The sequence below is a fragment of the Silene latifolia genome, chromosome X, assembly GCF_048544455.1.
Source record: "Silene latifolia isolate original U9 population chromosome X, ASM4854445v1, whole genome shotgun sequence".
NCBI lineage: Eukaryota > Viridiplantae > Streptophyta > Magnoliopsida > Caryophyllales > Caryophyllaceae > Silene > Silene latifolia.
This window is the reverse complement of record NC_133537.1, coordinates 337,660,643-337,681,009: the sequence shown is the minus strand read 5'-3', so window position 1 is coordinate 337,681,009 and position 20,367 is coordinate 337,660,643. Positions and strand designations below refer to the sequence as shown.

The following is a 20,367-nucleotide window of genomic DNA, read 5'->3' as shown; positions in this document are numbered from 1 at the left end:
TATTTCTTTCTAAAATTTAATATTAATCAAATTAGCAAGTATATTTAACACCATCTAAAATTTCCAACTTTTGAAAATAAAAATACAATCTCAAAAAGTGAAAACGAATTTTATGAACGGTTTATTTATTCTCCATATATTTTTTTTTCTTCTACAATTCAATATTAATCAAATCAACGATTATATTTAACACCATCTAAAATTTTCAACTTTTGAAAATAAAAATACAAACTCAAAATGACTTTGTATTTGACCATTATTTATGGTTTTTTATAAACGGTTTTACAAGAGACTTACTTCCGCATACTTGTAACAATTTTTTCTTACTAACTAATGCCCTTATTTGAAAACTTTATCTCACAATGCCACCGATTTTCCTCGATTAGTTTGATTAGCTTCACATTCACACACCTGCTCCCTTCTCCTTCTCTCTCTTCCTTCTTCTCCCTTCTCTCTCTTTACCTTCCATGGATCGCCGACACGCATAACACAAACTTCACTGTTAGTTCAACTGAAACTCCCCATAAAAAAATTACCCTAAAAACTTAGTCAACTTTATCAATTTCATCAATTTTATCAATTTTTATTCAATTTAATTCAAAATTATTATCTGGGTTGGTGTAAAGATATGATTTTTAGTTGAAAAGGTTGAATTTTAGGAGTTGGGTTTGTTCAAGATCTGAAGATGGGTGGGTGTTTTCCTTGTTTGGGATCATCCAACCATGTTAATAATCAAAATAATAATAATGGTGATAATAATAAAGATTCTGTGAATAAAGATAGTTCTAAAGATGTTTCAATTTTGCAGAATCATCAATTGGGTAAAGTTAATTCAGGTTGAATTCTTGAAATTTACTTTAGTTTTACTGTAATTTTGGGTTTTTTAGGTTAATTTTGATTGTTGTTTTTTGGGTTTTTTTTACTGTTTATTATGTTGGTTAATTTTGAGAATTTTTTGAATTATTATTTTTTGGTTTGATCTGTTGTTTTTTATTATTGTTATGTAGGATGATTTTTGATGTTTTGTTGTAGTTTTTAGAATGTGTTGTGTAATCTTGTTGAAGATCTGTCTGAATGTGTAAAGGTTGGACATTAGGTTGAGATTGTTGATAATTATGCTCGAATTTCAGAACTAAAGTTGGTGAAAAGACACAATTTGGATGCTTGTTGTGCTCTTGATGATGTAGACATATGGCTGATATGGGAAACTGGTTGAGGGATAGGTGGGTGTTTGTGTTGTGAAACTGTGGGAGTGACTTGTCCCGTCGAGGTTTGGTGAATGCACAATTATTTATAAATGACACAGTTTGGATACTTTTTGTGTTCTAAATGAGCTAGATATATGGCTATTGTAGGGAAGTGATTGAGAAATAGGTGGTTAATTGTGTTGTAAAACCGTGGGAGTGACTGGTCGTCGAGGTTTGATACTTTGATGAAATGCACAATCATCTATAAATGGCACCTATCCCTATGATCGTCGAGGTTTTGTCATAGTGAAAGAATAGTTTAATCCTCTGCTATGGAAACTCTCAATAAAATTGTTTTTTTTTTTTTTGTATCGATGAATATTAGTCTCTAGGCAAATGGCAGCCCTTCTCTGAAAGGAAGTTGAGACATAATCTTTTGTACACATATATAAGAAGAATATAAAAGGAGGACTTTATTTATCTATATTGGTGGTTATTTGTGTTGTAGAACTGTGGGATTGACTTGTCGTCGAGGTTTGGTGAAATGCACGCTCGTTTATAAATGTCACCTAGTTTAGGAGCTAATGTTGTGGTTTTCTATGAGCTAGATATATGGCTGATGTGGGGAAGTGATTGAGGGATGGGTGGTTAATTGTGCTGTGAAAACGTGGGAGTGACTTGTCGTCGAGGCTTGATACTTTGATGAAATGCACAATCATTTATGAATGTCACCTAGTTTGGGAGCTAAGGTTTTGTCCTAGTGAAAGAATAGTTTAATCATCTTTTGTGTGGAAACTCTCAATGAAATTGTGTATTGCATCGATGAATATTGGTCTCTAGGCAAATGGTAGCCCTTCTCTGAATGGAAGTCAATGTAATCTTTTGTACACATATATAAGAAGAATATGAAATGAGGACTCTATTTATCTATATAGGTGGTTATTTGCGTTTTAAAGCTGTCGGAGTGACTTATCGTCTAGGTTTGGTGATACGCACAATCGTTTATAAATGTCACCGTGTTTCGCAGCTAAGAATTTTGTCCTAGTTCAACTGTGCAAAGTATAGTTTAATCATCTGCCGTTGGGAATCCCTCTCTGTGAATTGCTTTCTAGTCAAATAGTAGCCATTCTCCAAAAGGAACTCCCAAGACGTAATCTTTCGTGTATATTTATTTACAATAGGGTAGATTTTATGTATCTACATGGTGATCGTAGAATCTTGTTGATAAATGATATTGTGGTTACTTGGTGGGTTACTAAATTTGGAACAATTGAACTATTCACTGCTTTTTGTTTAAATTATACTGCATGCTTGGTCCGTTTTTCATGATTTTGACCCCCGTTTATATATTCTTTTATGCTATGTAGACAAATCAAGGTCTTATAATGGCTCTGACCTGAAGAAGGAATCACCAATGTCAAAAGATGGATCAACTGCTCATATTGCTGCACAAACGTTTACCTTCCGGGAGCTTGCTACTGCCACGAAGAACTTCAGACCCGAGAGTTTGTTGGGTGAAGGAGGGTTTGGGCGTGTTTACAAGGGGCGGTTGGAGAGCACTGGACAGGTACTTTATATTTTTTTTTAAATTATTCCGTCGTGGACCTGGCGAATATTGAGGAATATGGTTGATATAATCCAAGATGTTTCTAGTTGAAAGTTTGGCATGTGATACTAGGGTTTGGTTGTACTTTGTTACTTTTTAGTGTTCTAATCAGGAAAAAGGTATTATCATGACAGGTGGTTGCTGTAAAACAGCTCGATCGCAATGGTCTTCAAGGAAATAGAGAATTTTTGGTTGAAGTTCTCATGCTAAGTCTATTGCACCACCAAAACTTGGTCAATTTGATTGGCTATTGTGCTGATGGTGATCAACGACTTCTTGTATACGAATATATGCCACTGGGTTCTTTGGAGGATCACTTACATGGTCAGTTACATCGTTCTTTTAGTAAATCCTCGTGTTTTCTAATATTTTTTGCTTCTATAGAGCGATATTTGCTATTTTTGTTGTTGCGTGATAGTATGACGCCTTGAGTAGGTAGTGTCATTATCTCCGTTTCAACTTGTATTATGGAACTGGTCTTTGCAGTTTGATCTCAGTCATTGTGTCGAGTTACGTGGTCAATGGCCCAGTACCACCTCAATTTGAAACTCCCCTCAAAATGTGCTCTCAGACTCCCAGTTAACTGCAAAATCTCTATAACTCGTTTGTGATGTGGCGTCTAACTCCAGGTTTAACCATGTTTGATGGGATAATAGAAAGTTCATTGTATATCTGCCAATTGACTTGTCAGAGTTCTCTGACCTTCATTTTATGGATGGAGCTTGTCATGATTTTTTTTTTTGAGGAAAGGAGCTTGTCGTGACTCTTACAATATTAGAGCGTGTTTGAAAATTTCACACTTCATTTGGATGCAGTAATGGCAATTAGCAACTCCTAGATAGTAATAATGGATGAATGTGTTTATTTATGAGGACGATTAAAAAGATCTTGATGGTATCTAGTTTCCTTAGAGCTTTCTTGTGAGAAGTTTCTGCGGTGTTCTTTTTCCTCTGCCTTTAGCGCAAGTTTATCTTACTTGATCGAAGTTATTGTTAGCCCCATCTGTACCATACAAGGCGGAAACTGTATTGCCAGCGGATTCTTGGCGCATTAGTATTTGTGATCATGCTGATTGGAGAATTTGTTAGGAAATCCTTGCAAGAAGAGTTGATAGTAGATAGATATAGTTTCTTCGAAGACACTCTTACAGTATTTTTTAACTGAGACCATTTCAGAATTAAAAATAAAGTTGTTTCTAAAAGAGTAAAAGGAGTAAATTGGTCTAAATGATATGAAGTGGTTAAGTAAAATAAATAGATTGTCGACAACAGTAATATGGGCACCAGCATTATGAAAATGGCTACTAGCAAAAAAGGCCATTGTCACTAAAAGGGTGTCGAAAAATTTATATGGACCGCATATAAAATATGCTGTCTCTTGCAAGAATTTGTGTAATATAGGAGTACATCTTTTAAATTCTGAAAACCTTGAGCAAGATTGCGGGGAATGATATTTTAGAGCTAGGAAGAGTATAGACTAACCGGTTGTCTAGATACAAGTGAAAGGGAGGGGGTTATTTTCCTTCCAAATCTTTCATTTAAGTGGAAGGATTTCAATTTGGTTTGTAGGACGGAAAATTCCCTTCATTTACCTTTCCTCCAAATTTCCCGAGCTCTAATGCCACCGGATCTCATGTGTATGGGCGAGAGTAGTACTAGGATGAGTGATCTCTTAGGAAGGCGGCCTCGTGCGACACCCCTATAAGCTTTCTACAGTTCTAATGGAGCCAAAGACTTGTTATTCTGGTTCTAGATTATGACGCAATAAAGCAAAATGGCTCACTAAATTGGTAATACTTCTTTTCATTATGAAGTAGAAGTCACTGGTCATCCGAAAAGAGTTTCTCTATGTTGTTAGTACACATATACCTAACCCCTCTTACCCCGTAATTTACGGGAGCCCTTGAGGCATTGCTGTAATGATGTTGTAGTTTTTGTTTGTTGATTATGTTGTTTGTTGGTACATCTATATCTACTATTATCTAACGATATATAATCTAGTTGGCAATTCTCATCCGCCATAAATATGTCAGCATATCCAGAGTTGGTTTTCCTTTCAAAATCCTTGTTGTTGCTAATGTTCATAATCCTCCTTTTTTCAGATATTCCACCCGGAAAAGAGGCTTTGGACTGGAACACAAGGATGAAAATTGCAGCGGGTGCGGCCAAGGGGTTAGAGTATTTACACGATAAAGCAAACCCCCCAGTTATATATAGGGATTTAAAGTCATCCAATATCCTTCTGGATGAGGGATTTCATCCCAAGTTATCAGATTTCGGTCTAGCAAAATTAGGTCCTGTTGGTGACAAAACACATGTCTCCACAAGGGTAATGGGCACATATGGTTATTGTGCTCCTGAATATGCTATGACAGGGCAACTCACTTTAAAGTCGGATGTTTACAGTTTTGGAGTCGTATTTCTTGAACTCATCACTGGACGTAAAGCAATAGATAATACTCGGGCACCTGGAGAGCATAATCTCGTTGCTTGGGTATGTTTTACCAACTGCTTTTTGCTGTGTTATTTTTTCCATGCTTATTGTTTTCTCTGAGCTGACATTTTCACGTGGTTCTGCGATTCATATTCTCCTTTGGCTTATATAAATCCATTTTCACAATTTCACCTAGTTAACTTCTCGATAGAGATGCAATATAGAACACGTAGACATTTTTTTAAATAATAAAAAAAAAAAATGAAATTTTGCCCACTAGTTGACTACTTGACTCCAACAGTGTCACGGTTGCCTATGAAAAATTTATAGTTGCACCCGTCTTACTTCTCCGATCTCCACATCATCATCGTACACCTTGACAAATGGCTAGTGCATACCTGCTATTTATCAGAAATTTTCCCCCCACATTTACTTATTAATTTTTTTTTTTCCCATTAGCTAGTGCGTACATTGATCGAGTACACCAGGTGTACCTGTGTATCTATAAGAAATTTTCAATACCTCGTACACTCTTCTGAAACAGACAGGAGAAACTTGAGTTCCGAACTTTTAGTTCATTCCTTTGTAGTGTTCCATTTGTTCTCACTTATAAATCACGGACATTGTTTTGTATGTTTTCAGGCACGCCCACTTTTTAAAGATCGTAGGAAGTTTTCCAAAATGGTAGATCCCTTGCTGCAAGGTCGCTATCCAATGCGAGGTCTGTACCAGGCTCTTGCAGTTGCAGCCATGTGTCTACAAGAACAAGCTGCCACCAGGCCTCTCATTGGGGATGTAGTTACAGCTCTTACGTATTTAGCATCACAAACCTATGATCCAAACGCACCCAGCAACCAGAGGAGCAGAGACGAGCGAAGAAGCCACGGTAGTGATAGTCTTGATAGTCCAGATAGACGTGGAAGCCGTCTCAGTTCATCATCCACTCAAAGGAATTCTCCGGACTTGAGAAAGAGGAGTCACATGCGCGAACTTAGCACCGGCGCAGAGGTAGGCAGGAATGACATGGAAGGTGGGTCAGGAAGAAAATGGGGATTGGATGATCTGGAACGAATGGAATCACAGAGGGGCAGCCCCGCTAGTGCTGGGAGGACGCCAAGAAACCGAGATTTAGACAGAGAACGTGCAGTAGCTGAGGCCAAAGTATGGGGTGAGAATTGGAGGGAGAAAAAACAAGCAAATGCAATAGGTAGTTTTGACAGCTCGCACGAGTAGAGTGAGCTGTACCAAATCCCCGCTCACCACCGAATTGTAGGGCCCAATGAAAAAGGTCATCTTGGAGAGACCGCGATCAACAATGCCACACTTTAAAACTGCCTTGGTTTTCAATTTTGCTCTGGGAATAAGAGTGTCGAAAACATGTATGTTATTCTTGTATCCACTCATCAATTGTCGGTTGTTTGGCAAGAATGGTAAAAAGATATGTATGATATGTGGTATGAAAACGGTGAAACAGTTGAAGCGTCAAGGAGTCGAGGGACGTTCCTGTTGTATTGGCACAGTGTTCGATGTTTTTATGTAATTAGGTGTTTTAGAGAGTACAGGGTTATCTTTTGTATGGATTTATGAGTCCGTCTTCTTATTATTCAGCATCTGTTTATGTAACCCCGTTATATTGTCGATGAACATTGGGAGATTTTAAGCAGATTTTCCTTGTATTTGGTACAGTTATCTTTTGTATGAATTTGGGTCCATCTTATTATTCAGTGTCTGTTTATTCAAACGACAACCTTGTTGACTTAAGCTGAACATTAAGAGAACAATCTCGTGGAGCAAACTCACATGCAATTATATTGTGACGAAAGTAGTGAACGCATTCATGAGTGTTAAATTTGAGGCATGGCTATACTTCTACAACCAAGATCATTTCCGTTCACGAGCAACACTGCAAAACCCAACCAGCCAGTCGAGTACATAGGCACTCCTTAGCCTATTCGAGTTTGACAAAGGGAATACGCGTAAAATGGTCTGCACTGTGGTGATTATTGTAATATTCACAGAACCCACACAGATATATCTCCACTATCAACATCATGATGAAAAATTGAGAAACAATATCGACATTCAGAACCAGAAAGCGCATCATTTAGATTAGAAATCGGAAAGTCTAAACATCTGCTCTTGCAACTAATACATCCAATGCCCAATGGTTCTTGAATGTGTTCTCATTACTAGTAGTACACAGGATGGTTCTGAATTGTTATAAACTAACTATACAATGTCATTCCGACTCCCGAATAACAGCTTCCCTTCTCCCACACCCCACCCACAACTGACGGGTAAGGACTGCAGGGATATCCTAAGGGAGAAATATTACTTGGTCGTATTACTAATACCAGAGGACGACAAAAAATTACTGCAAAAAAATGTACTCCGAAATACATTCTTCACTTCCTCTTCTTTCCCTGCAGAACATATCAGATGGATAATTCATTAGTCATTAGTTACTTCCTTGTTTGTACGATAATGTCCTAGCGTGTGAAGTGGGAACATACAGAGCCAGCAGCATAGTCGTCCATTGTTTGTTGCTTCCTTTTCTTCAGGGAAGTAGGACTTTCAGCTTGCTGACGAGCTGTGCCACGTTTCGAGGGAGTAGCATTCTGCGAGGATCAGAGGGTAGGCAGCTTCAGTAATTTAAGTTGAAGGCAGCAAAGACCAATATGACCATTAATTTCGCCAAATAAGTAGAGATACAATGTAAGTGTTATCTGTGACTACTTTCGTAATATCATTTTTTAATATGAAAGACAGCAATGTTCTACAAAACCTTTTCAGTACTTTTTGTAGTGATATAAAAGAGGACGAAAGAGAAGAAAAGTAAAAGACTTCACAAACCTTGGCAAGCTTCTTCTCTTTGCGTGCTTGCCTCTCCTGTTCATCGTACTCCTGATTCTCTCTCTCAACCAGACGAATGAGTGTATCGCACCTTCTTGCAAGTTCTTGAGTAGTTCGTGATTTTACAAACCAATCAAAACGGAATAAAGGTGAGGTCCGGAAAGCAGCCTTTAATTCATCCCAATTTCCATATCCGAGTTTGTGAACCATACAAATCTGTCCATGTTTTGAAACAACGCTTGTTAGTCCATACTTTCTGTCGGATCATATTTTGTCCAACGGGAACAAAAACTACAGATAAAACATCACTCACTCTCCCTTCTAAAATAAAGGAAAAAGATTTACCATGAAGCGGTCACATTCTTCATTGTACAGTTTGCCTTTATTCTGACCATACTGGATCTTGAGCTCCAACCACGGATTCTTGTAGCGATCCAGCTTCTTTCCGATAGCCTTCATAATTTCATCTTTTCGAGAGATTCTAGCTTCACCTCTTTCAATATTCTTGATGATCCTATCATAGTCTGATGATATTGCAAAATTCAAGAATCAATGTAACAAATATTCCAAGCACAATGCACTTAGAAACAGCAAACACCAACTTAGCTTGAAAATGCAATTATCATTCAAACTCATGGTGGAGTCAAAACTTTGAGGGTTTGTTTGGCTGCAATTTTAGGAGGGAAGGGTAGGGAGGCAGTGCAGGGGTGAAAGAGGGGAGTTCGAATAAAGCAGTGGAATTTTCCTTCCACGTCATTCCTAATACTAGGAGGCAACACGGAACTCGCCAATGGGCTTAACTCCGTCAAATCAAACAAGAGAAGTTTTTCACCCTCCCTTTCCCTCCAAATGATTCCTTCCAAATCATTGGAGTGATTTTAATTTGGCTTGTAGGAGGGAAATTGTTCCAACCATGTCCCTCCTCCCCATTCCTCTCCAATCCAAATTGCAAATGAAAAAAGGGAAATCGTCTTCCCCCCTCTGCCTACAAATCCCTCTACAAACAAGGAGTTAGTGACTACTGACTACACAATTCAAGGCCTAAAAAATCGTAAAATGCCTTTTCCAGTCACTAAGGCAACAAGATCTGACTCTCTACCATAAAGACTTACCATTCAATTCCATGTATCTTTCCTTGAAAACTTTAGCATATCTTTCGACTTCCTCTGGAGATTTTCCATCCATCTCATTAGCAATGCCCTTTATATCATTCCTACCAAACTTTTCACAAGCCCTGATAAAGGTGTTGAAATCTCTCTTTGTCCAAGTTGAAAAACCCTGTTTTAGTTGTACAAAAAAAAACGTATAGATAAGTCAAATAACTGAAGTTCAAAAATTACATAGCTGTTCGCCCTTGTTTATTTATAAATGGATGCGGGACTTGCCTCCTCCAGCAAACGATCCTTCTCGTCTTGTTCTTCAGAAGTCAATGGGGCATCTGTCATTTCTGTATTTCAAGATCTATTAGCCAACAGATAGAAATTCTCAAAATTTTAAATAATTTCAAAATAGCACATATACCCTCAGGCTCATCCACTTCAATTGAGTCTTTCATCTGATCTTTCTTTTGTTGAGTTTGCTGAGCAGCAATAAAGAGAACCTAGTTAGTAATTTAGTATACACTTGAGATTTAAATAGAATGAACAAGTACAATGACACCAACCATCTGGTGGCGCACTTCCTTCTCATATAACTCATTAAGCCTTTGTGAATTGAAAAATTGAAAGTCATGCCTGTAAGATTAGAGAACAAAAGTTAATGTGATAATAACCCCAACTCTACAGTCTACAACAATAGTGAAGAATTTATTGTGAACAGCTCAGGACAGAACTAACAGTTGAGGCATGCGAGGTATACGAGGTTCCTTAGGCCTAGCAGGACCACTTTGACGCATTGTTTGCTTAAAATATTCCGATTCAGAATAACTGGTCAACAAAAAAAAGTGTCAGGGCAGAAAAAGGGGCAGCAAATATATATTACAGAATGCTAGACAATAGAAATACTTACTTGCGCTTTCGCTCTCGTTTAGGTGGTTCAATCCAGTTGTCACTTGCTAATTTCTTAAAGTCTACTTTGTTTTCATCCTTCAAAAAAACAGAAAGGAGAGAAATCAATAATAAAATTTACGTGCCTGGACCAACTGATTTAGTACAAACATTGACGTGTTTTGCCTAATACCTTCTCATCATCAAAGTCATACAGATCAGCAGCTGAAAAACACACACACAGTAATACATATCAGTTCCAACTGAGATACTCCCTCTACCACAGTTATTTATCCTTAATTGACTTTGATGGTCAAGCAACTCAACTTTGACTTCTGTTTTCTCACAATATGCACAGCTACGATTCTTTACAGAAGAAACATGCTACTAGTTGTTTTGATTTAAGTAAATGCGATAAATTTTACTCTTTAAATCTAAATGCCTCGTTGCCACGTTTTTGTGAGAGGGATTTGAAATTTTGGTGCATTTTGAAGAGAGAGAATCCGTTTTATGCATATTGTGAAAAATTATTGAACAAAGTTGACTTTTGTTGACTGCCGAGGTCAAATGGGGACTACAAAATTGAGATGGAGATAGTATTACAAAAGGTAAAACTGAAGTTTATGCGTTTAGCTGTAAGAAGGATAAAAACTACATACTATCATCCATCTTAAATTTGATAGCATCCTCTGTGAATTTTTTCATTTTCGCATCTAATTCAGCAGTTGCCTCTTCTCCCTTCGCAATTATTCGGTCTATATCTTCATCAGTAATTGTGCTATCACCAGAGCTGAATACCATTTCAGCACCAAATCTCACCATCTGAAGCAGCTCGTCTTTATTAACAGCTGAAGAAAACATAGAAGTACTCGTTAGCAGAACGCAATTTTCATAGTTATTACTCCTTTCCTCCCATTCATCTGTTTACCTTTTTTTTTTCTTTGTGAGGAGTATTTCACCAAAGGTAAACATATGATTGGGACGGAGGGAGTAGATGACAGAAAAGAAAATTGTTGTCTTACTTTTTTGCTCAGCCAACCGCCCTTGTTGAATAACCAAAGCATCAAGTGCAAGTTTCTTATAAGCTCTTTCAATCACTTTTTCCTCGATAGTATACTGTTCGAAATAAAATCAAGACAGATTAACTTCATTGTTGAAGTTAGTGAGGACTGATGATATATCACAAGATGCTCAAGTAAACACGGTAGAAAGAACAAACCTCTGTGCAGAAACGAAATACTTGAACTTCCTTCTTTTGACCAATTCGATGAGCTCTATCTTGTGCTTGCAAATCGACTTGTGGATTCCTGACATGGCCAACCAGCAAGTGTTCAAACACAAATCTAGCATGTCAAACTAGCAATAAGCATATGACAAAGACAAGGGATAATCCTGACCAGTCACTGTCATAAAGAATGACAATATCGGCAGTAGCAAGATTAATTCCAAGACCTCCAGCTCTAGTAGAAAGTAAAAAGACAAACTTCTCACTTCCTGGCCGATTATAAGCTTCAATTGAATTATCACGATCTTCTCCCCCAGTGTTACCATCAATCCGGCAGTACTGGTGGCCACGAAACAGAAGATAGTCCTCAAGTATGTCAAGAAGCCGCGTCATCTGTTTTTTTTTAACACAATAACAGCGTTAACCATATGCACCTCGCTTACGAAATGGACACAAGACTTCAACGCATCAAAATTGCTAAGGTAGTGGTGTCAGCTAAGCTAATGGCAAAGTCAACGAGTAGTGGAACTAATGACCTAAGTTAGAAACCAGTCAGTATCAAATCTGCCCTTGTGGCTCACTTCAAACTAAAGAAAAAACAAATAGACCAACCTGTGAAAAGATTAGAACCCTGGAGCCACGTTCTTTAAGCTTTGGAAGCAACTTATCGAGCAAAACCATCTTTCCTACAAAGTGACAAGTCTAATAAGTTCCTCATGCCTAATTACGAAAGAAATGCAATACACCGCAATGATCACAGATATTTACCAGCATTGGTGACCAGATGATCTCCAGTGGTGTAGGGCGGACCAGGTTCAGCACCTTGGAAAAGATATGGATGATTACAGCATTTTCGCAGCTGCATAGCTATATTCAGAAGCCGCTTACGTTCTCCTCCAGCATTAACAACTTCAAGATCTTTCTGCAATAAAGCCTTGTAGTATTGCTTTTGCATTTGAGACATTCCCACTTTAAGTATAGTTTCTTTTTTCGGAGGTAAACCTTTCTCGACATCTGACTTTAGTCTTCTAAGGAGAAAAGGTCGAAGGACCTATGAGAGAAACAAGACATATTGAACAACTATAGTAAAGAGAAAGAGGTAAATTTAGAACATACTACTTGAATGACCTACCTTATGCAATTGTTGAACAACCTCCTGTTGGTCATTGTCCGCAGATATTTGAAACCACTCGTCAAAAGTATCTGCAGAGCTGAAAATCTCTGGCAATAAGAAATTCAGAAGGGCCCACAGTTCATGAAGATTGTTCTGCATTTTAAAACAGACATGTAATAACATGAACAAAGCATTCAGTAACATAAAACTGGTAACTCAATAACGTAATGTGCAGAAACACTTTGCCTGAAGTGGAGTTCCGGTGATTAATAGACGAAAGTTGGTGTTGTATAGTCTCATTGTCTTTGAAAGCAGAGAATTTTCATTTTTTATTCGATGCGCTTCATCAATGATAATATACCGCCAGCTAAATCGGCGCAGAGCGGTTTTCTCTTTAATAGCCATTTCAAAGCTTGTAACACAGACATCAAACTTTCCGGCAACCAGTAAGTCCTCACGTATATGTCTCTGCATATACAACACAACTTAGTGATGATAAAGAAGTCTTCACATACAGAAAAATAGTTTATTGAGAAAAGAAATACATAGGAAGCAAGAAAAAGGTAAATAAAGGTCCTCGGAAGATATAGTGAAATTCGTTGATCTCAATGGTGAAGGACTCAACCAAATACAAGAGTCTACAAAGCACTCACCCTCTCCTCCGGATTTCCTAAGAACTTCACTGCACGGATAACTGGACAAAAACGTTTTATTTCATTCATCCAATTACCAAGAGTCGATTTCGGAGCAACCACCATATGAGGCCCAGTTATTCCTCTGAACTCATGAAGATAACCCAACAAGGAGATTGTTTGCAAAGTTTTACCAAGTCCCTGAATTATTGGAGATAAAAAGACAAAGAGGCAAGAAGTTAGGCGACGAATTTATTATAAAGACCAGACACATTTTCTTGTAATACAAAGTACATAGACAGATATCTTGACGACACAGGAGGACAAACACACACGCACCATTTCATCTGCCAAAATTCCGTTAATACCATTTTCATATAGCCGTATGAGCCAGTTCAAACCAGCAAGCTGATAATCCCTCATCTTTCCTTGGATGCCTGTCCAAAAAGAGAGAAAATTAAACTAGAATTGACATGAAGATGGATTTAACGATAGACCTAAGCTGTAGAATTAGCTTTGCTATTATATGAACTATACAATTAACATCCACTTGCAAGCATATTTCAGTAGACAAAGCAGAAAGTTGATATATTAGAACACTACTTGATTCCATTGGCCCATTTATACTGAATTGATGTATAAATTTGGCGATTGCAACCTATGTTACTCTGAATCTTCATATTACGTCATGTATCCGAGTTCGACACAACATCTGGACATGGCATAACACTTGGACACTACATTTTTAAGCTAAAACTAAAGAGTATTTTGTCATAAAAATTGTTGAGTCCGACACTTTCACATGCACTAGTACGAGTATCATATAATGGCAACATTCACAATGAACCGTGATACAATCAATAATTACACATACTACTGTATCTCATTCATTCCGGCTATTCAGTGTTATTCAGCTACCCCCTACAACCTGAGTTGTGTTTTATGGGTGAAATCGGATATAATTTGAACCTCGTAGTAAAAGACTATCAACAATTTATACTTGCATTTAAATGCCCTCTCTTAAGTTCAAAAGCACAAGTGCTTGAAAATCAAAAGATGCTCAAGAAATTAAAGCCTTCAGTAATAACATAAGCATGGGCGACTGTAAAATGCACTTCTATACAACTGAAGAATGGCAACACGGGTGTCTAAAGAAACTAGAAGAACCACAATGCCACACATACATGTAAGGAAGATAAGATGTCAAAAGAGGGCTGAAAGCCTGAAATGAGCAATGTCAATATACAGGAACGATAAATGCAGAAATGAGTCCAGCATTCGCAAGGCTGATATATAAGGTGATGGGAAAGTCTTAAGATAAAGCATATGCAGAAGGGAAGCATGATCTTACAGGAAGGCTGTGTAACTAGCCTGGTACCAGCAGCCCCAGATTCTTCCTCTTTGATATACTCCTCATCTTCTTCTTCTTCTGTCACCTTTGATGCATGTCGTCCCCTGAACAGACATACAGATAGCCATTTAAAGCTAATATATAAAGCAAAACGAATCCCATTGGGCTCATCAACGATGATGAACCAGTTCTTTAAGATTAAAACACACCATTCGACCTCCGTCCCTCCCTACATTGTACGAACTTGGATTACTTCTAACCTAATTCATGATAATGGCAAGCACGTCAGCATTATCAGCATTGTAATTCTGATTTTCAGCCGTATCCACATTTAATAGCTCATGACCATGAGACGGAAGCACAATTAGAGTTATTAGACAATTTACCATTTGAAGAAGACTTTGTTCCCTACTAGACAGTCATGATGAGTACATGAAGAAAACAATCAAAGAAACGACTAAAAAAATAGTGAGCACCATGGAGAAAGTATAACTGCGTTGAAAATTTTCCAAACTAGAACTTGCATAATCAGTTTGTGTACAAGCAAGTTTTTTATTAGCGGAATTATTAAGTTATGAACCTCAAAATGAGACAGGGAGTCATTTAATGTTAAAAACATGAATAATTACAAAAACATGGTATATGTCTGACACGTCATTATAAAAAAATTCATGGCCAAACTTCTCTTCATGCTTACAACCCATCAGACACTTGACCAAAGTAGCACTTGAATAGTTGAATGACCAGTCTTGACAAATATACTTTCGTAAACGAGAAAAGTAAATCCTTTCTAAAATTATTTAAGCATACATACCTTCCCTTCACCTTTTTCTGGGCTTTAGAATGGTCACCCTTCGCAAAATGAGCAAAAATCTCAGTTTGCTGCAGAAGGTACTTCAATCGGCCCTTTCCCTTGTTGTTCTGTGTAAAATGTTCAACTGATTATTGATTATGGACAATAAAAGGATACTGTATGAATAGTAAATTAATATACATACACAACTGTATGAATAGTAAGTAAATTTTATACATACGCACCATGTCAGCCTCAATAGCAGCATTCTGCTGGTCTAATATATCCTGAATCTTCTGTTTCTTTCGGTTCTGCAATTCTTTCAGACGAGCTTTTTCTCGTTTTGAAATTTCATTGCCATTGCTTTCATCCTAACAAAAAGATATATCATAAAACCATGTGTCCATACAAACAAACTGCCTAAAGCGACGAAGAAACCATGGTTAACAAATGCTGACAAAGATTAAGCCACAACGAAAAAATAACTTCATGAATTGTAGCTCCCTCAATACAGCAGTGCACAAAAAATCCCACCAAAATATTCCTAAAATGTTCAAATTCATTCCCTAGATTACCATCTGACATTCTGACCTCCGTTCTACAATAATTACTGAACAGGTACAAACGCTAAACATGAAGTTTCTAAGAACTTCACTTCAAATCCAGGCAAATCACCACAAATATTTACACAGTACTACACAAACTTCAAAAACCCTAACTTGAATTTGTGAGATAACATCTACAGGTAATTTTGAATCAGCAAGCCACAAACAAGACTTTTTAATTTCCAACAGAGCAAAATGATTGCTACTCTATAGTTTTGGGAAATGCAATAATCAACGGACACAGTAAACTGTTTACGCCTCTTATCTTCTCCATTGTTTCCACGCAAGGCTGCATACAAGAAATTCCCTTCACCTTGCCACATGCGGGATTTTATGAGTCAATAAGGTAATATTGTTATGGTTGGAGAGCAAGGTACAAATAAAGTTCTCAAAAACCTTGTTCTGTGGATCTTGACAGTTTAACTGCTTAGCTACTCGATTTGTCTATTACGATACAAACTCCTACCAACATAACTAATTTCAGTTCTATACTAACACAAGCTTATCAGTCTCTGAATTTCCATCATATACATATAGCTACAATAGTCGGCTAAAATACAGTACCTATGTATACTGCAACCTCATAAAATAGAAGTTGCAATATTTCTTCCACAAACTCGTAACCCCTAACATACACAAACAAAACCAATATCTCAAATGTTTCGTCTCTCTCTAGATACTACACCATTTCTACACAACTCATAATGAATATTGCATTAAGATTTACATCAATCTCCGATTACTCGACAATTCCGTGAACAACTTCGCCCTGTATAATTAACACCGTCTTTACTAACTATCATTAAGTAATCCACACAGCATCGAAAGAGACCGTTTTAAGCTCGAGATGGTCCCAAATGAGATTCAGTAAGCCCTAAATACACAACAAAAACAATATCTCAAATGTTCCATCTCTCGCCAGATATTGCACAATTTCCAGACGACTCTGAATATTGCATTAAAATTTACATCAATCGCTGACTAATCGACAAATTAGGGAACATCTTTGCATGAATCCCTGTATACTTATAACACCGACCTAAGCTTACAAGATACTCCGTAACTACTATAACTTTCGCTAAATGATTCACATAGCATCGAAAGAGACCGTCTTAAGCCGCCGCCGCCAACAACAACAACAACAACAACATGAAACCCTAGCTCACAGAAACAAAACAACGCGTTCAAAAACACAACGGATCTAGGTCAAGCACAACAGAACTCCCTAAAAAACCTCAATAATAATTAAAATTAAAGGTAAAATCATGAGAACAACCTCGTCGTCATCAATGGCGGCGGCAGAAACGTCATCATCGTTATTATCTTCATCGGAATCAACAGAACGAGCGACGGCTTCAAGCTCATCTTCATCTTCTTCGTCAATTTGTTCGTTCGTCTGTTCTTCTTCGGATGAATTGGATGCGTCGTCTGACGAAGGAGTCTCGTGTTTCGAGGGTTTCGCCATTGTTGTACCTCGGTTGTTGCGCTCTTCCTTTTGTGTTTTGGGGGAAGGCCGCGAAATGGGAAGGGTTTGAGTGACGGGAAAGAAGGAAAGGATCCTTTGGGAGGTGAGAGGCTCTTTGAGGAGTAGCGACTGACTAGCCGACTAAGCTAGTACAGTTAGTAGTCTAGATCTGTCAAACGGGTTGAGCGGTTGGTTGAGTTGGTCACTATGATCAGTCTTGCTTGAACCGGTTCAGCCCGGCTTGATATCGGGCTGACTTTCCTGGCCTTTCTGCACGTGTGTGGTCTGGTGTCACGGTCCGGTACTTTTGCCGGATCGTGGCGCGCACCCTTGTCCGTCTCAAGGCAAGATGCAAGCGACAAGGCTCTTCGGACTAGTGAATGATCACTCACTAGCACGATACTCGGGTCTCGGCAATACTCGACAGGATTGCAACGAGAGCGCCAGGCACTAGTGTTTGTCAAGCATTAGGCATTCGTAATCGGTCTCGGGGTGTGAGTCGGGATCCTAGTGTCGATCCCACAAACACGGCTTGTTAGTAAAGTGAAGGCTAAGAGTCGTTCACAACAAAGCAACAACAAGCAATACGAAGGCACAAGGTAGGAAGCAGATTTTCATTCACTAGTACTCCCTAAAGAGGGAAATTTGATTATTACATCCTGGTAGCAGGAAACATTGAATTTACAAGTTTAGTTCAGAATAGCGATATACCTGATGAGGCATATTCTGCACCCGCTGACCGAGTCAACATGTTGAGCAAGGTCAAAGATATCCAAAGCAAGTCAACACCTTGGACAGCCTAGCCGACGCAACCTGTCGGCCTGTCACTTGGGTCCCGGCTAGGACAACTAGCCAGCCGGGGCACATATCCGCGTACTCATATCCAAGACCCATCGGCCGGCCTGCCATGGGTCCATCGGCCGAGGGTAGAACGGTCTTTCCACCTGCTAGCCACTTGGCCACTTGGCCACTACGTGACAAAAGGTGAAAGTCTATAAATACTCCTCAACCCTCATTGAGGAAAGGATCCACAATTCATCTAAATATCACACATAAACTGGTATTATCTTCCTTATCTCTCTACAATATATTGCGCTAAGTAACACACAACTTAATCACTTTAAGTTTACTGACTTGAGCGTCGGAGTGAGTACGCTCGGCCAAAGCCGAGCCCTCAGTTTGTTCATTGTTTCAGGAGAGACCGAAAGGAAGTCAAGCAAAGACATCATTCTACGAGCCACGAGTGGTAACAAATATCTGCTCTGGAATTACACCCGGAACAATTGGCGCCGTCTGTGGGGAAAGATACTAGAAGCTAGTCACATTCATTCCCTTACAAAAAAAACTCAAAACAAAATCCACTCACCAAGCTAAGAAGATGTCAAAGCAACAAGAAGTAGTAGTGACCGACGAAACCGCATTCTACCAGGATGACACGGTCCCTAATTCTGAGATTAGGCAGACCCCCACCGGCCAAGTCACTGACATGGCGTACGGGATGCCAACAGAGCAAGCTACATCACTGCCCACCGACCAAGTCACTATCATGGGACATGTGGTTGATGCAGCTAAACTAAAACTACTCCTGGATCTATTGGGTAGCACGCCGACTCACACTGTCACAACGACAAGAGCGGCGGCACCCCCACCGGAGACCAGGGCCCAAAATGTGACTCCGAGAAACTTAAACGGAGCATTGGAAGAAGTTGACCATGCCAAGACGCCGGGGGAGCCCAGAGCGCCAGTGGCAGACCTGAGTCCTTCCCGCACTCGCGGGAGGACAGCGTCGCCGCGGCACCAAACGAGGCCTGCCCCAGAGGAGTGAAAGAAGCCCGACTCACCAGAGTCGGAGAAGAAGCCCGACTCATCAGAGTCGGAGAAGAAGCCCTTCCCGCCACGGGGAGGGGAGCCGGACTAAGGATGCGAGAAGCCGATCGCCGCGTGTCATTCGACACGTGGTCAGACAGCCCCTCAGTGCCTATGTCCTAGAAGTCCCGGTGCCGACTAAACTGAAGTTACCGGCCATATCGTACAAAGGAGAAAGCGACCCAACCGACCACGCCGAGGCTTTCGAGTCTTACATGTCGGTGTGGGAGCAACCTGATGAGGTTTGGTGCCGTGTCTTCCCAACAACCCTGCATGGGATGGCACAAAGTTGGTACAAGGGGCTACCCAATGGGTCGATATACTGCTATGGCGACCTAAGGGACATATTTTTGGCCCAGTATTCTTGCAATAAGAGAAGGGCCGTCGAGACGTCGGACCTCCTAACTATCAAACAGGAGGGAGGCGAGTCTCTTCGAAGTTATGTGAAGAGATTCGACGCCAAGGTCCAGCAGATTCGTGAGCTAAACAGCGAGCTGGCGGCCTTCGCACTGATGAAAGGCCTCCCCAGAGGGGATTTAAAAAATGAGCTCATCAAGTGAGGAGGCCTGAACCTAGACTCCGCCAGGAAGATGGCCGACCAAGCCATAAAGGTGGAGGACTACCACAAAACCTGGGTAGGCCCCAGCGAGGCCGAGCACTCAGAAAGGAAGAGCCACCGGGAGGACAACCCGGATAAAGGACGCCGTGACAATAATAGGTCACGGTCTGATGAAGGACGCCGTGACAATAACAGGTCACGGTCTGACAAGTCCGCCAGGAAACAGAACTCGGTTAAGGCCGGGGGGAGTTTAGGATCGTACTACCAAAGGCGGTACAATGATCACACCCCCTTGGTCGTATCTGCTGCCGAGGTTTTCGCCCTGAGCAAGAACAAGGGTCAGAAGTGGGAAAGGCCTCCCAAGGCGAGGGGGGACGGTGACACGAGCCAGTACTGTGAGTACCACGGCCACACCGGTCACTTAACTGACAACTGCCGGCATCTGAAAAATGCCATTGAAGAGCTGATCCGGAAAGGGAGCCTCAGCAAATATGTTGCCGGAGGCCAAAAGACTAATGTCGGCGACTCAAACAAGAAATCCGTTTTTGAACGGATAGGAGTAATCCATGTTGTCATCGGGGGCAACGAGAACGGTGGGTCCGCTCATGGGCACAAACGGCACCTGGACGAACTATATCAGGCCATCAACTTTGTGCCCAAAACAGCAGCCCCCGCTTCCAGCATCCCCGACAT

At 39.8% G+C, this 20,367-nt stretch overlaps 2 protein-coding genes across 2 annotated transcripts; one reads left to right on the top strand and one right to left on the bottom strand.

The window, feature by feature from the left end:
• Window positions 1-288: 288 nt before the first annotated feature.
• Window positions 289-6,950, top strand: LOC141619185 (serine/threonine-protein kinase PBL27). Its single transcript, XM_074436208.1, has 5 exons — window positions 289-836; window positions 2,555-2,754; window positions 2,928-3,117; window positions 4,895-5,286; window positions 5,869-6,950. The coding sequence occupies exons 1-5, from the start codon at window positions 686-688 to the stop codon at window positions 6,457-6,459; spliced, it is 1,524 nt and encodes a 507-aa protein (XP_074292309.1). The 5' UTR covers window positions 289-685; the 3' UTR covers window positions 6,460-6,950.
• Window positions 6,951-7,307: 357 nt separating this feature from the next.
• Window positions 7,308-17,437, bottom strand: LOC141619175 (ISWI chromatin-remodeling complex ATPase CHR11-like). Its single transcript, XM_074436197.1, has 25 exons — window positions 17,061-17,437; window positions 15,425-15,550; window positions 15,201-15,307; window positions 14,387-14,490; window positions 13,375-13,472; window positions 13,057-13,236; window positions 12,650-12,871; window positions 12,422-12,556; window positions 12,058-12,340; window positions 11,902-11,975; window positions 11,462-11,682; window positions 11,284-11,371; window positions 11,087-11,180; window positions 10,724-10,912; window positions 10,258-10,289; window positions 10,087-10,163; window positions 9,915-10,004; window positions 9,743-9,812; window positions 9,601-9,658; window positions 9,465-9,526; window positions 9,192-9,357; window positions 8,425-8,603; window positions 8,080-8,295; window positions 7,740-7,844; window positions 7,308-7,649 (listed from the first exon to the last, which is right to left on the bottom strand). The coding sequence occupies exons 1-25, from the start codon at window positions 17,247-17,249 to the stop codon at window positions 7,632-7,634; spliced, it is 3,183 nt and encodes a 1,060-aa protein (XP_074292298.1). The 5' UTR covers window positions 17,250-17,437; the 3' UTR covers window positions 7,308-7,631.
• Window positions 17,438-20,367: the final 2,930 nt, after the last annotated feature.